This window comes from Carcharhinus amblyrhynchos, chromosome 8 (genome assembly GCF_965287045.1).
Source record: "Carcharhinus amblyrhynchos chromosome 8, sCarAmb.v2.hapA, whole genome shotgun sequence".
NCBI classification, from domain to species: Eukaryota; Metazoa; Chordata; class Chondrichthyes; order Carcharhiniformes; family Carcharhinidae; genus Carcharhinus; species Carcharhinus amblyrhynchos.
This window is the reverse complement of record NC_137331.1, coordinates 66,150,489-66,164,391: the sequence shown is the minus strand read 5'-3', so window position 1 is coordinate 66,164,391 and position 13,903 is coordinate 66,150,489. Positions and strand designations below refer to the sequence as shown.

General features: G+C 42.0%; 1 protein-coding gene across 1 annotated transcript in view; it reads left to right on the top strand.

Moving 5' to 3' along the window:
* Positions 1–8,416, top strand: part of LOC145346376 (lipoxygenase homology domain-containing protein 1-like) — a 40,420-nt gene extending 32,004 nt beyond the window's left edge. The window contains exons 9-10 of the mRNA XM_080193536.1: positions 2,958–3,219; positions 8,328–8,416. Coding sequence (XP_080049662.1) covers positions 2,958–3,219; positions 8,328–8,416 — 351 coding nt within the window. The remainder of the gene's footprint in view (positions 1–2,957; positions 3,220–8,327) is intronic.
* Positions 8,417–13,903: the final 5,487 nt, after the last annotated feature.

The window sequence follows — 13,903 nt, the reverse complement described above, 5'->3', positions numbered from 1 at the left end:
GGCACCTCCTTCCTCTGAAGTTATGCCCTCCAGTCCTAGACTCTTCCACAAGGGGCAATTACCTCTTAGCGTCTATTGTGTCTAACCCCCTGAGAAAGCTCATAAGTTAATACTGTAAACAAACAGAAATAAACTACAATCAATTCTAGGCACCACATCAGCTGGGAAATCACAAGACTTCCACAGCCTAGCACATGTTGCAGAAAACATTGTCCAACATGTGATGATCAACTCTCCATTTTAACTCTTGAATAGAAAAGATAAAATGCAGAACAAGTATGAGAAATACAAACACTTCCTAAATGCCCATGGCTTCATAGGACTCAAATCTAGCTGAGCTATGTACTTGTGTATGGAACTGGGGAGGCGAGAGTGCGTTAGCAGTTTTAAGTTCTATCGTAAAGATTGTCAGAAGTAAAGGACAATATCAGATTTTTTTTTATTTATTATTGTTACAAGTAGGGTTACATTAACGCTGTAACAAAGTTACCGTGAAAAATCAGTCACCACATTCTGGTGCCTGATTGGGTACATTGAGGGAGAATTTAGCATAGCCAATGCACTTAACCAGCACCTCTTTCAGACTATGGGAGGAAACTGGAGCACCCGGAGGAAACCCATGCAGACATGGGGAGAACATGCAGACTCCGCACAGACAGTGACCCAAGCTGGGAATCGAACCTGGGGGGTCCATGGTACTGTGAGGCACCAGTGCTAACCAATGTGTCACAATGCCGCCTGAGCTAAGGTGCAATCATGCAAATGATTAGTTCATGTCAAGGTGATATTATTAATCCCAAACTTAGTTACTTACGTCTGAGACTCCATCATTTATGCCACTATAAGACAGTGATAATTTAGAACACCAACTGAAGAAGGCTGATGCAGAAGTGTTGAAGATGAATTGCTGCCTTTCATTGTGATGTTTTGTAGAGACTCATTACTTTGGTGTGGTCATATGTAAACAATTTCTCTTCATTATTTTGGAGGCTTCTAACTTCATTTTGAATTCTCCCTCAATATTGTCTCTTCAGGGAATTTCCCTGAAAGGAAGAGGCATGCATAACATTTTTCTCCCACTTGCTGCCCCAGGTCTACCGGATTGTGGGCTGCTGCTGACTCTGGATTATTTCCTCCCCTCCCACACCTCACACACATTTCCCCTATTCCCCCCCCTACACCACATGCCCCCCACCCCACAGACCTTTGGTATGAGAGCTAAGTAAAATTGCTCAGACCTAAACCTGGCAAGCTACCTAGGGATGTCAGTTTGGGTCCCGTAGCATAGTTTAAATGAAGCCAAGACTTTATAACAGCTTCCGTTCTTCTCCCAGGAAATGTTGCAAACAGACATGTTCCAACAGTTGGCCATCTAAGATAAAATCTACCCTGAATCACAGAATCCAAATAATCAGTGTGCAGCACACTAGAAACTTTAATACATTATGTAAACATAAAGTGCAATATTATGAACTGAAGAGAAAATAAGCAGGCAGAATACATTCAATGTTGGCCAATCTAGTAAAGATATTCACATTTTAGTTCCTCATTTATTTCCTTGCCTACTGGACCTGTGCTGAATCTTGTAAGCATGAATCCCTGCCAATCAGTGAGGTAGCCCCTTGGGTAATCCAGAGGAGATGTTTCCTGACAGTTCTTATTGCTGATGCTGGTGTCCCTCAGCTAAAGGCAGCAGCCAGATTTCTTTTTACATATGGATATGGGGAAGACAATTATACATATTTTTCATATTAGCCAGGATTACATTATGCTGAAGGTAATAAGCACTATGCACACATTTTTCATTGAATAAAGCTTACAGAGTCAACAGAATAAGATTCATAAAGTAGGAGAGACGACTAGGACTGAAATTAGTGGAGATTGAGAATTTTTATTTATGGCAAGGGAGATCTTTGCTCCAAATACTTGAGAAATTCCAGCAGAACGGGGGCGAATTTCCCACCAAAGACAGTCTCCCTCCCCTCTCCCCCTACCCCGCTGTGGTAGGTTGTGTAGTGGCGGAACAGGCAAGCCATGCAAAGTGCTGCAGACACTGGCAGGACCAGAAGATACGGTTAGCTGCCAATGGTGAGCCATCTCCACCACCAGAGAGCACGCCACAGAGGGACTGTAAAATCCCACCTCCTTCTTTTCCACTTTGAGGTGTTCTGAATAAACTGTTTCATAACTGTTAAAATGTGGCACCTCTTCTCCAAGGTAGCAGAATTTTTTTATACCTGCCAGTGCACTTGGCATGATGTATAGTCTGCAGGGCACAGTGAACAAGAGGGAGCAGAGCAACAGACTGAATATAATCCCTTTAAAGCTTCTTTCTAGTTTAAGAGCAGTCACATTTGAAAAGTTCTGCTCTTTGCGTATGCAGTGTATAATCCAATTCTTCAATAACTACTTGAAGTCTGTAATACCCTAAAGCAGGAAACTTAATAAACACATTGACACTGTCAATCCCCATTAATCCACCGTTTTAAGACAGGTGAAGTAAAGCTGACAGTAAAGTGTTACAAAACTTAGAATGAAGGGATTACCAGTTTGCATTCAGCGTTACTATGCTCTCAGTGAAAAGGAAGCTGTGCTCAAAACAAGCATGGAGGTGGTGTATTTGTAGTTATGTTACAGTTGATATTTTCACTGGGAATTAACTCAAGGATTTTCCCAATCAGCTGTTTTAACTTCACCAGGTGATCATTATAAAATCTGTATAAACCATGCAAACAGCTCTGAGCTTCCACCAAAGTTACAGTATCCAACTGGGAGAACCCCCAAAGAAATTTTTAGTGCAAATATTTTTGATTCATGTGGATGTTCATGGCCATCGATATAAAATGCTGCAAGAATTTTCAAAATACTGTCAATACTTTTCTGTAGTACTGTAGAAAACCTTTCTCACATAATTCATTTTTAAAATGTTTATTTATTTTCTATATTCCTTTTGTTAGGTTAGCGTCTTTAATATACAAGCTGTAGACCTAGGTATTCCAACACAAGTGCATGTTGAACACGATGGTGTTGGATATGGGGCTGGTTGGTATCTAGAGGCGATCACCATAACGGAACCAACAGAGACCGGTGGAGCCAATGAATATGTGTTTCCATGCCAACAATGGCTAGACAGTGAAGTTGCAGACAGACAAACAAAAAGGAAGTTAAAGCTTCTCGGAAAAGTCAGCAATGAAAGCAAAATGCTGACAGCAAATCAGGGTATGATGTCAAATAAGTTTTCCATTTACCTCCTTTCCAAATAGATTCTTTAGTGAGTAAGTAGGGAGAAAATATTTCAGTGCTTGCTTATTTCTCCTACCATTTTGTGTGATTAACATTAATTTCTCAGCCAAAAGTGATATAAATTCAATTTTTTCATCATTTTTTCAGTTGATCGCTTAAGATATTTGGTGATACTCTGTTTGTTTAATTCCCCCATTTTTATCTTTCCAGTATTCTGATTACCTTTGTAGTATGCACCATTGCCTGGCAGTGAGAATAAGTAGATAATTGTGCCATGGTAATGAATCAAATCAGATAGTTAGATGCACGAGATCAGGGTTATTTTCCTGTCCATTTACCCTTCCTACAGCGAATTACTTTGACACCAGTAACACATTCCCTTTTTCCGTCCAACTGAAATCAGGAAAGGCCTCATTGGTGAAACATAGGCCTTAAGAGTTTCTTTTTAGAAATATACTGCATCTCTGACACACAATCTTCAGAATCGATCTATGCAAAAAGATTTGCGTCTAATTGATTTAACTATAGACCAATAGCATGTTTTTTTTTGCATACCAATTCAGATGCAGTCACTTTTATAGATGTTCACCATAATTCAGCACATTACCCATCCAGCAAAGAGCACATTGTGTTCCATATGAGAAACACTCCTCAAAACAAAACAATATCACGAGTTTTCATTTTTCTGCTGTTGTGTTGAAACAACTTATTGAATGACTTTGCTTTCCCTTTGTGTCAAATATGTACAGATTTTCTGGCAAGACTACAGCTGGCCAATGATGCAGCAAAGTTCTTGGCACATGCATTAGTTGTGATGGATTTTAATCATGACTGGAACTGTAAAATTGCTTTATTTGTACAGTGCATTAGAATAGCAATTCAGGCGGTTTCCTTGTCCCATTCTGTTGATCTCCAAATATAAGCCATGTTGATTCTGGGAAAAATAGAAACATAGAGTCTTGCAGCAACAAAGAAGGCAATTCTGCCCAATTTCTCTAATCTTTCCGTGCATCTAAAATTCCTAATTCTTGGTATTATTCTAGTAAATCCCCTTTGCATGCTCTGTGGGGCTTTAACATCCATCCTTAAATAAGGTGCCCAGAACTGGGGCCAATGGGGACAATTATACCATTTTTTTCTGAGTGCTGGGTGAACTTGAAACTGGGAGAGTTTCAGACCTGTCTTTTGGACATGTTTTCAGTACCCCCCTCTCCTCCCATTCGCACTCTGTCTGCAAAATTTTGAGCAAGAATGTTGCTCACTGCAGAAGCCTGTGGGTAGGTCTTAACATGCCCGAAAGGCCACAGAGAGAAGTAGTGCACATGTGCAGACCTCTGATGCAGTTGCATCATGTGCATTTGCAGTAGCAGGGGTCTGACAGAAAAGAGAGAGCTGAAACCATGCAGGCAACCTGAAGTAGCTTCGATCTGCAACCCCGGGGTCCCACTGCCTGCAATGCAGCCCTGCCAACATCCCCACCCCTCCCCCCCCACCACCCAAAATGATCACATAAGAACATAAGAAATAGGAGCAGGAGTAGGCCATCCAGCCCCTCGAGCCTGCCCCGCCATTCAATAAGATCATGGCTGATCTGTTGCTGCTCAGTTCCACTTTCCCGCTTTCTCCCCATAACCCTTAATCCCCTCTCTTATCACGAGTACAAGCCCAGTTTATTCAGCCTCTCCTCATAGCTCAACCCCCTCAACTCCGGTATCAGCCTAGTAAACCTCCTCTGCACTCCCTCCAAGGCCAAAATATCTTTGCGCAGATGCGGCGCCCAAAACTGCACATAGTACTCCAGCTGCAGCCTCACCAATGCCCTATACAGCTGCAGCAAGACCTCCCTACTTTTATATTCAGTCCCCCTCGCTATGAAGGCCAGCATCCCATTCGCCTTCCTGACCACCTGCTGCACCTGCAAGCTGGGTTTTTGCGACTCATGCACAAGGACCCCGAGGTCCCTCTGCACCGTCGCCTGCTGCAGTTTTTCGCCACGTAAGTAATAGTCCTTCCTACCATTCTTCCTACCAAAGTGGACCACCTCACACTTGCCAACATTAAATCACAGACCTGCTGCCCTCCCCCCCACTCATCGTGGATCTGCTGCCCTCCTCCTACTCATTGCACACCTGCCATCCTCCCCATACTGATTGCTGCAGAATGGTAGCGGGCCCCCTCTCCCTTCCTGCCCCCACCGATCCATGCAAAGTGGCAGCTGGCCCCTTCTCCCTTCCTCTCTCTATTGATCCCTGCAGGGTGGCAGGGTGGCAGCAGACCCCCTCTCCCTCCCACCTGTCCCTCCTGCCCCCCCTTCACTGAATAGCAGAATGGCAGAGGGCTCCCCACTGACCCCTCCCCCATTAGCCTCACTCCCTCCCCCAGTGGCCTCTCCCCATTAGCCCAGCCCCCTGGCAGTGCCTGGGGGGGGGGGCATTGCCCAGGTACCAGGTGGCATTGCCCAAATGCAGGATGGCATTGCCAGGCAGGCACTGCTTGAGGGGCACCCCCTTTGCCCTCAGCCTTCCCAGAGGGGCCACAGTGGCCTCCAGTTCCATGAGTGAGGCCAAGTCGACTCCTCCTCATTCATTGGATGCATGTCAATTCCTCGCCAGCAAGAACCTTTCCCGGCGAGGTCATAAAGGGGAGCAAGCCTGGAGGATTGAGTGCCAGGCTCACTAAGCAGATATAAAACAGCATTAAAATAAATTTACATATGTTAACCTGCCTCTCGCCCATTTCTAATGAGAGGCTGACCGCACAGGAAATCCGATGCTCGTAAAATGGTGCCAATTGTGTAAACCAGCGCCAATCGCACTAATCACTTTATGCCCCACTTTACCACCGCGTTGCGTCTGAAAACGCCTAAAATCATCCTCAATATCCCAAATGCGGTCTGACTAATGATTTGTAGCATCACTTCCTTGCTTTTCTGCCCTTTGCCTCTATTTATAAACCCAAAGACTCTGTAAGCCTTCTTAACAATTTAACTTGCCTGGCCACCTTCAGGGAATTATACATTTGAAGCCCGAGGTTCCTCTGTTCCTGTACTCCCCTTGAAGTTGTACCATTGAGACTTTATTGTTTCCCCATGTTTCTTTTACTAAAATGTATTACCTCACATTTCGTCTGCCTGGTGTTGCCTATTTAATCAACTTGTCAATGTTCCTCTAAAGTCTCTCAGCCTCATCTTCACAATTCACCATTATCCCCAGCTTAGTGTCATCTGCAAATTTAGAAACAATACCCATCTCTAAATTATTTATGTAAATGAGAAAAAGCAAGGGTCCCAACACCGATCACTGGACAACATCACTTTCAACTCTTCTTTCATCTGAAAAATGTCCACTCATTCCTACCCACTGGCTCTTATCTCTTAGCTAACTTCTAATCAATGCTGTCAATGACCCATCAGTCCCAAACATTTCTGATTTATTGACAAACCTGTCATGTAACACTATATTAAATGCTTTCTGAAAGTCCAAGTATACAATATCCATGGCACTACCCTCATTCACTGCCTGTGTCACCTCGTCAAAAAGCTCATTAAATTTGTCAGACATGATTTGTCCTTAATAAAGTCATGCTGTCTAGTATTGTCTACTGTTGAGCATTAACTTATTACCAGTATTAATCACCCCCAGCAAGTTTTTCACTAATTGCAACACCTCTCAAAATGGAAAACTGAGGCAAGTGACTAAACTCAGAATAACTTGAATGTCTGATTAGCAAATCAGAGACATTGCTCATCACTTTCATGGCTGGATTTCCAGTATAAGAAAACACTATTTAATATTCCAGAGAAGTGGTTCTTTCCCTTATCTAGTTGGTTTAAAAATGTTCCTGCTAGTAACCTCAAGAGTGGAAAAACAAAGTGCAGAACTTATGAAAAATAACAGACTAAAATTTGGAAAAGGACATTAGTGGATATGGTGTACGTTTGGCCACCCTTGTTGAAAGCAATGCAGACAACATGCAAACTTTTTGCTGCCTGCACATTTCCATGATGGTGGTGTTAGCACATGTGGGTGAAACGACCACTACGGACTCAGGGTGAAGTTCAATAAAGGCGCAGCTTTACTTTCTTTTACGTCGACGGAGAAGCATAGTCAGTACGTACAATCGGACTGTCCTGAAAGCTCTCTGCCCGTCCCTCGCAGCAGGCTATAGTTATACCTGGTGCAGTATGCGATTCAAATGCTAATACTTTATTTACAGTATTCGACCTTAGCCATTCTGTCTCAATGTTTTCAAGTGTTGAGGAAATTGTTTTAATTGTGTGTTAATTGTTTTGTCTGATTGGTTATTTAATAGTCTCGAATCTCTGGGGTTTGAACCATAGGTGTGTCATTGATCCCAAAAGAGGTTTTGAGGGGCAAGGAATGTTTCCTTAACTATGCTAATTTTAGGTGTCTCCATGGGTTGTTTAACTGTTTTAAAAGTGCTGATTTTGATGGTGTGGAGATTTAATTCCTGTAGGTGCCATCCTGTCCAGCTTCCCTTATGTGCTAGGCCTCATTTGCATTCTGAAAGCATGCTCTTGCCTACTGATTGGTGTCTATTACTTTATGATTTTTAGCGGAGAGATTCTGAGTGCAACTTTAGTCTGCTTCCACTTTGTGTGCCCAATTTCATAAAATTTGTTGTCTGATAACAGTGACATGTAGCAATGCACCCATTTTCATGAAAGGCTAGCACCAATCAATACTAGGCTGCACCTCTTAAAGGGGAGATGCATTCTGACTGCAGCAAGGGATGCACTGGAATGACTGGAAAAGACTCTCCAAACAGGAAGAAATTGGAATAATGGACCAGAAGGCTGAAGCTGGAAGTTCTTATGTTCACAGAAACAATGTTGGAGGGCTTAGTGCAAAAGTTGGAAAGGAGAACAGAAGTCACCATTCTGCAGGGAATCATGCGATTCTCTAGATAGTCAATGTGAAGTCCGTGGGAACAGACAACTACGGAAGTCAATGCCCTATGTACCTTCACTTCATCCTGTAATCTGGAGTGTTGTACAAGTTACAGATAGCGTAAGTACGCACCTTTTGTTTCCAACCCTCTCTTCTGTGCATTTATGTTTTCAGGTAGTCAGAATCAGCTATCTGGACAGAAAAAAGTGCACGAAGAAGAAGGTCTAAAAGAAGAGCAAATTTCTGAGGCAGAAGCACATTAATTGATGTGATACTTAAATGCTGACACTGTAAAGTACTGAGGGGATAATATAGAAGTGGTTGGTGAGTCACTGGCCACAAGTGGGCTGTACCTGACCAGGAGTAAAGGACAATGCTTTGACCAGTATCTCCAAGGGCAAGATTGCTGATAATTTCCGCTGTAGAGGCCCACCAGCCTTTTCTTTGTATAAATGGATAAATGCAAGGTTATCCATTTTGGCCAAAAAAAGGGGCAAATTACTATTTAAATGGGAAACAGATTCAAAAGATCTCTGTGCAGAGGAATCTGTGTCATTGTGTATGAGTCTCAGAAAATTCCTTAAAACTTTTTGCAGGTGCAGCATGTTTTAAGGAAGGCAAATGGAATCTTTGCATTTATTGCAAAGGATGTAGAGTATAAAAGTAGAGAAGTAGTTACAATTGTATAAGGCACTGGTGAGACCACACTTGTGTTCAGTTTTCGTCATCTTCTTTGAGGGAGGATGTGGTGGCATTGGAGGCAGTTCAGAAGAGGTTCACTAGATTGATTCCAGATTTGAAGGGCTATCATATGAAGAATAGCATATGAAGAATATGAAGAATTTGACAGTGATAGCCTTTTTCCTCGGATGGAGAAAGCGAGCACGAGGGGGCATGGCTTTTAATTAAGGGGGGGTAGTTATAGGACGGATGTCAGGGGTAGGTTCTTTACCCAGAGGGTGGTGAGGGATTGGAATGCCCTGCCTGCTGCGGTTGTAAATGCGCCTAGTTTGGGGGCGTTTAAGAGATCCGTGGATAGGTTTATGGACGAAAAGGGATTGGTTTAGGTTAGTGGGTCATTGTTTTTTAACTGGTCGGCGCAACATCATGGGCCGAAGGGCCTGTTCTGCGCTGTAATGTTCTATGTTCTATGAATGGTTGAGTAGCTTATGCTTGTATTCACTGAAGTGCAGAAGAATGGGTGGGATTTGATTGTGGTATATAAAATATTCAACAGCATTGAAAAAGTAAATGTTAACCAAATGTTCTCCCTTCTAGAACAGTCTAGGATAAGAGGTCATAGTTGAACAGTAAGACAGGGGAGGTTCTAAACAGAGATAAGGAGCAGTTACTTCTCTTAGAGAGTTGTGAATCTATGGAACTCGCTGCTTCAGAGTGCAGTGAATGCAGAATCAATCAATGGATTCAAGAAAAAGATAAATATTTGATCAAAAGTGGGATAAAGGGCTATGGGAAAAAGGCAGAAAAGTGGAGTTAGGATGAGATGGAGATCAGTCATGATCATTTGGAATGGTGGAGTGGGTTGGAAGGACTGAATTGCCTACTCTCACTCCTGGTTCCTATGTTCCTATCACCCCATCAAAGTCCTGATCTGCAGAAGTCCTCTATAGCATGCACCTGTAACACAGTTACTAAAGCAGCAATATGAATAGTTGAGTGTGATATGTATGATTTGAAATCTTGTTGACTAAAGTTGGTATGGACTTTTTTCTTACATGGTATCCTTTATTTCAAAATTTAAGCCAAAAGGATGTTCTGTGACCGGTGGAAATGTATGGAAACAGTGAGATATGCTGATCTTAATAATCCTTCAGGGAAGCCAAAATCTATAAGTTACTCACAGCTAGCATTCTAGAGCGATGATGCACTGGATGCCTTTGCCCTTCCTCCTCCTCCATCCACAAATAACTTGTCCTCTTTGCTTCCCTGGCTCCATTTCCCTGTGATGCTGCAGCCCAAGTAGAACTGCACCAACAGCCTCCACAACTGGAAGAATTGGTGCACTCAGAGGCCATTCAAACCAAAACTAACCCTTCCACAAGTCTAGCTCCACTCACTAAAGACTGAAAGTATTTCTGTCAACTCCCCCAGCAACATAATACATCCATTACTGCAAGTAGATGATTAAAAGTACCACATCAAGAAAGGTGAGTGGTAATGACAACACGTAACACTGGCTGGGGAAGGGGTGGGGGGAGCAGTCCTTTTAGCAGCTGAGTGCATGTTCAAGCGAGCATATTAACAGGACCTGTGAGGTCAAAAGTGACAAGGTGTGCACCAAATCAGCATTAGACACTGACAGATATCATGACCTTTCTAATTCTATATGCTTCAGACCCGTGCCTGGTGAACCCACAATATTGCCTCATACATCATGGCAATTGATGCAGGGATGCTGGAAATTGTGTAATTTTTATATGCCCTTAGCTCCAGTAGAACCAAACTAGTGGTGCTACAGAATCAAATTCTGCAAGGCATTATTTCATAATGCGCAACCAAAGCTGACTAAGTTGTGAGGAAAATGCAGAATGCCTTCATATATGTAGAAACTAGCCAAATGAACATCTGATTTAATCATACTTGACATTGATAACTGAAATCTGTAGACGATAGTGGAAGTAAACAATGCATAGTGCATTTATGTGTATTTCATGAAAGCATGAAAATACCTCTGGTCTTTTTATCAACTCAGTGTCCTTTAATCCTTCCTGTTATGAAGATGATGGGTGGAATCGTATCAGCGTCATAGCGACTGCTTTGTGAACAGGGAGGGGAAATTTGGAAAGTTGAAGGGCAAGTTTGTTCCCCACTGTGTCCTACCTCCATGCATTTTTGCCAGGCACGGATTTACAGTGATTGCAGCTGCCCATTCAACACTGGCAGGAGTGAATTCAATAAATTAAAGGCCTACTTAGGGGTACTTTTCAAAGACTGATTGTATCTTACTGGCAATGAATTGGCTTGCACTTATGAAGCAGCCTCCCAGTGGCAAGCTGGAGGGCCTTCAGTGCTTACTCTCATTACCCTAGTGATTGAGCCACAGGTATAAAAAAGCTACAGCCTTAACCATAAAACTTCTTGTGGAGGGGATTCTCCTACAGACTGATAACCCTAAGAACTGTAGGCCTTCTGCTTTTTATGATTTAGTCAGGTGTGAGAGAGCACTTCCATTTTGATACACCACCCCACCATCTTACCTGTTGTAACAGTGCCCACCTTCCATGGTGAGGCTGCTGCTTGTTGAGTGTTCCAGGCAATCTTAATGAGCCCCCATCTCAGGAATCCACCGGTCATCCTCACATGAGGGGAACTCCTTAATTGGCTTTCTCGTGTAAGATTCACCCTGGTGGCACATTTTAAACCCATGTTCAATTGGGACCCAAATATTGACCTGACTCTCAGCTATAGCAATAAGATTCTGAACATTAGACTGAAAGTTATGAGGTGCTGCATTTGTTTTGGGGGTAAAATGGGCACAATCCATGTAAATATTGGTCCACTGCTAAATTTGTGGAGATCGTTTTTTAGGCTTCATGAACATTTAAAAAAAAATCTAATGTGGAATGTGCGCAGAACTGATATGGCCAGCATTTGTTGTTCATGAACTGATTTCAGAGAGCAGTTAAGAACTTTCCATATTGCTGTGTGTCAGGTGAGAATGGCAGATTTCCTTTTCTTTAGCGAACCAGATTTCTTTTCCTGACTCTCGATTGTAGTTACCATAGTCACCATCAATGAAACTAGCTTTGAACTCCAGATTGAAATTCCCCCAACTGCTATGGTGGGATTTGAACCTATGTTCCCAGGGCGTTAGCCTGATCCTCTGGATTACTTGTCCAGTGATATTACCACTACTCCGCCATCTCCCAAGACAGGCATGATGTTCCTAAAGTGTGGCAATTTGGACCCCATTGCCTTGGTTCCAATGTGTGGGACAGGTGTAAGGAATTTTCAGCAGATTTGTTCATTCTTTTTAAAATTATTTTCCTGTGGCTTCAGGAGAAGTAGGAATTTTCCCGCTAACTCCACATTCCGAACCATCACCTTCCCCCATTGCCTGGTACAATTCCTATCCCAAAGTTTAACTAGGGAAGCTTCTTATGGTGGCACAACTTCTGATAGTATAATACAGTCCATATGCATATTGTTAAATTATCCAATGATTAGTGCTTATTCTATAGAAAAAATGATGCTGAAAGCTCACACCAACTATGCAGAATGGTAACTATTCAGAATTAGTCTGAAATTGGGTTCAAACCTCAGACCTATCTGTTTGAAACTGGATTCATTTCACCCATTGACTAATTCTGGGGTATAACTTCATGAGCATTGATATTTTCACATGAACCTAGACAGTGAACTTTTAATCGCAATTCAACAAGGAGGGCCTCATCTCAACAAGAGCTCAGGCCATTTGCAATCTGATACCCAGACATATCTCATTTCTAGCAAGATGACTGAGCAGAATCAGAAGAAGAAATCCTGGCTCATTTTTAATTTGTCCAAATCCAAAGTCAGGTATATTTCAAACACTTCTAGCATCATTTTTTTCTAAGTGCAAGTACAGACCATTAGATAATCCAGCAACATACTTGCAGACTTTATTATACTTTCAGTTATTGAACTCATTGGTAAAGATGTTTGTGACATCTTCTCTGCCAGACTTATATTGGTGAAGGATTTTTGCTCTCACTAATTCAAATTATTAGTGCCGTTATAACAAAACCAGTTGCACGTTTTTCTTCTCCAAACATTGAGTTATTTGAACAGGTTGATTGATCACGAGCTGATCACTGTTTTAATTTAACCATCTTGTTCCAACAGAAATCCAGCATTGCTAGTCCTCAGATGTTTGCCTTGGATGCATTAAGAAATGTAGATAAATAATTCTACAACACAGAAGGAAAACAGCATTGATTTTACTATTGATGTGGATTGTGATCATTTTCTTCCATTTTGAATCTGAAGCGAAGTATACATATGTGAATTGTATGTCATAGTAACTGTTGCATGATGCCATGTGATTAACTCTGTACCCATATTTGTGCCCATTCATCAGGGAGCTGGGATGTCTTTGTTGTTACTAGTGACATGCCAAACAGTGGCACAGATGTAGAGGTAGTACTGACAGTTTGCTGCAAGAATGGTTCTGCTGCTCCCATAATTCTTGAGGCAGGGTCTTTGAAGAGAGGATACACGCACCAGACCTCAATAAACATAGATAAGCAATTAGGAGCCATCACTAAAGTAAGATTGGAAAGAAAGGAATCCAGGAATGAAGACTTTTGGCATTGTCACAAGGTAATGAGTGAAGATGTCTGTTGGCAGTAATAACTGATCATAAATCCCTAACCTGTATAATTGCTAATTCTTTCCAACAACATCCCCCATTTAATTTCCTTCATATTTCATATTTATTTAATGCAATTTTAATTCTTCCAGCAAAATTAATTTGCAGAGTCATTGTAATTGCTTAATTCCCTTAGGTAGAGCTTCAACACCAAAGTACAAAAGAAGTGTTAGAGTTTTTGTTCCTGCGCAGTTTATCACAAGCTGAAAGATATACAGTGGCGGAACTTCCTGTAATCATAAACAGTGCTGATTTTATGACAGGTTTGTTGCTCCATTGAGTATATCCCTAAATGAACAGTACATATAAACATACCTAACATTGATTTAGAGAAAGTATGATGAAAAATGTGCATTGACTAGGATGTCCAAAGTTGTAA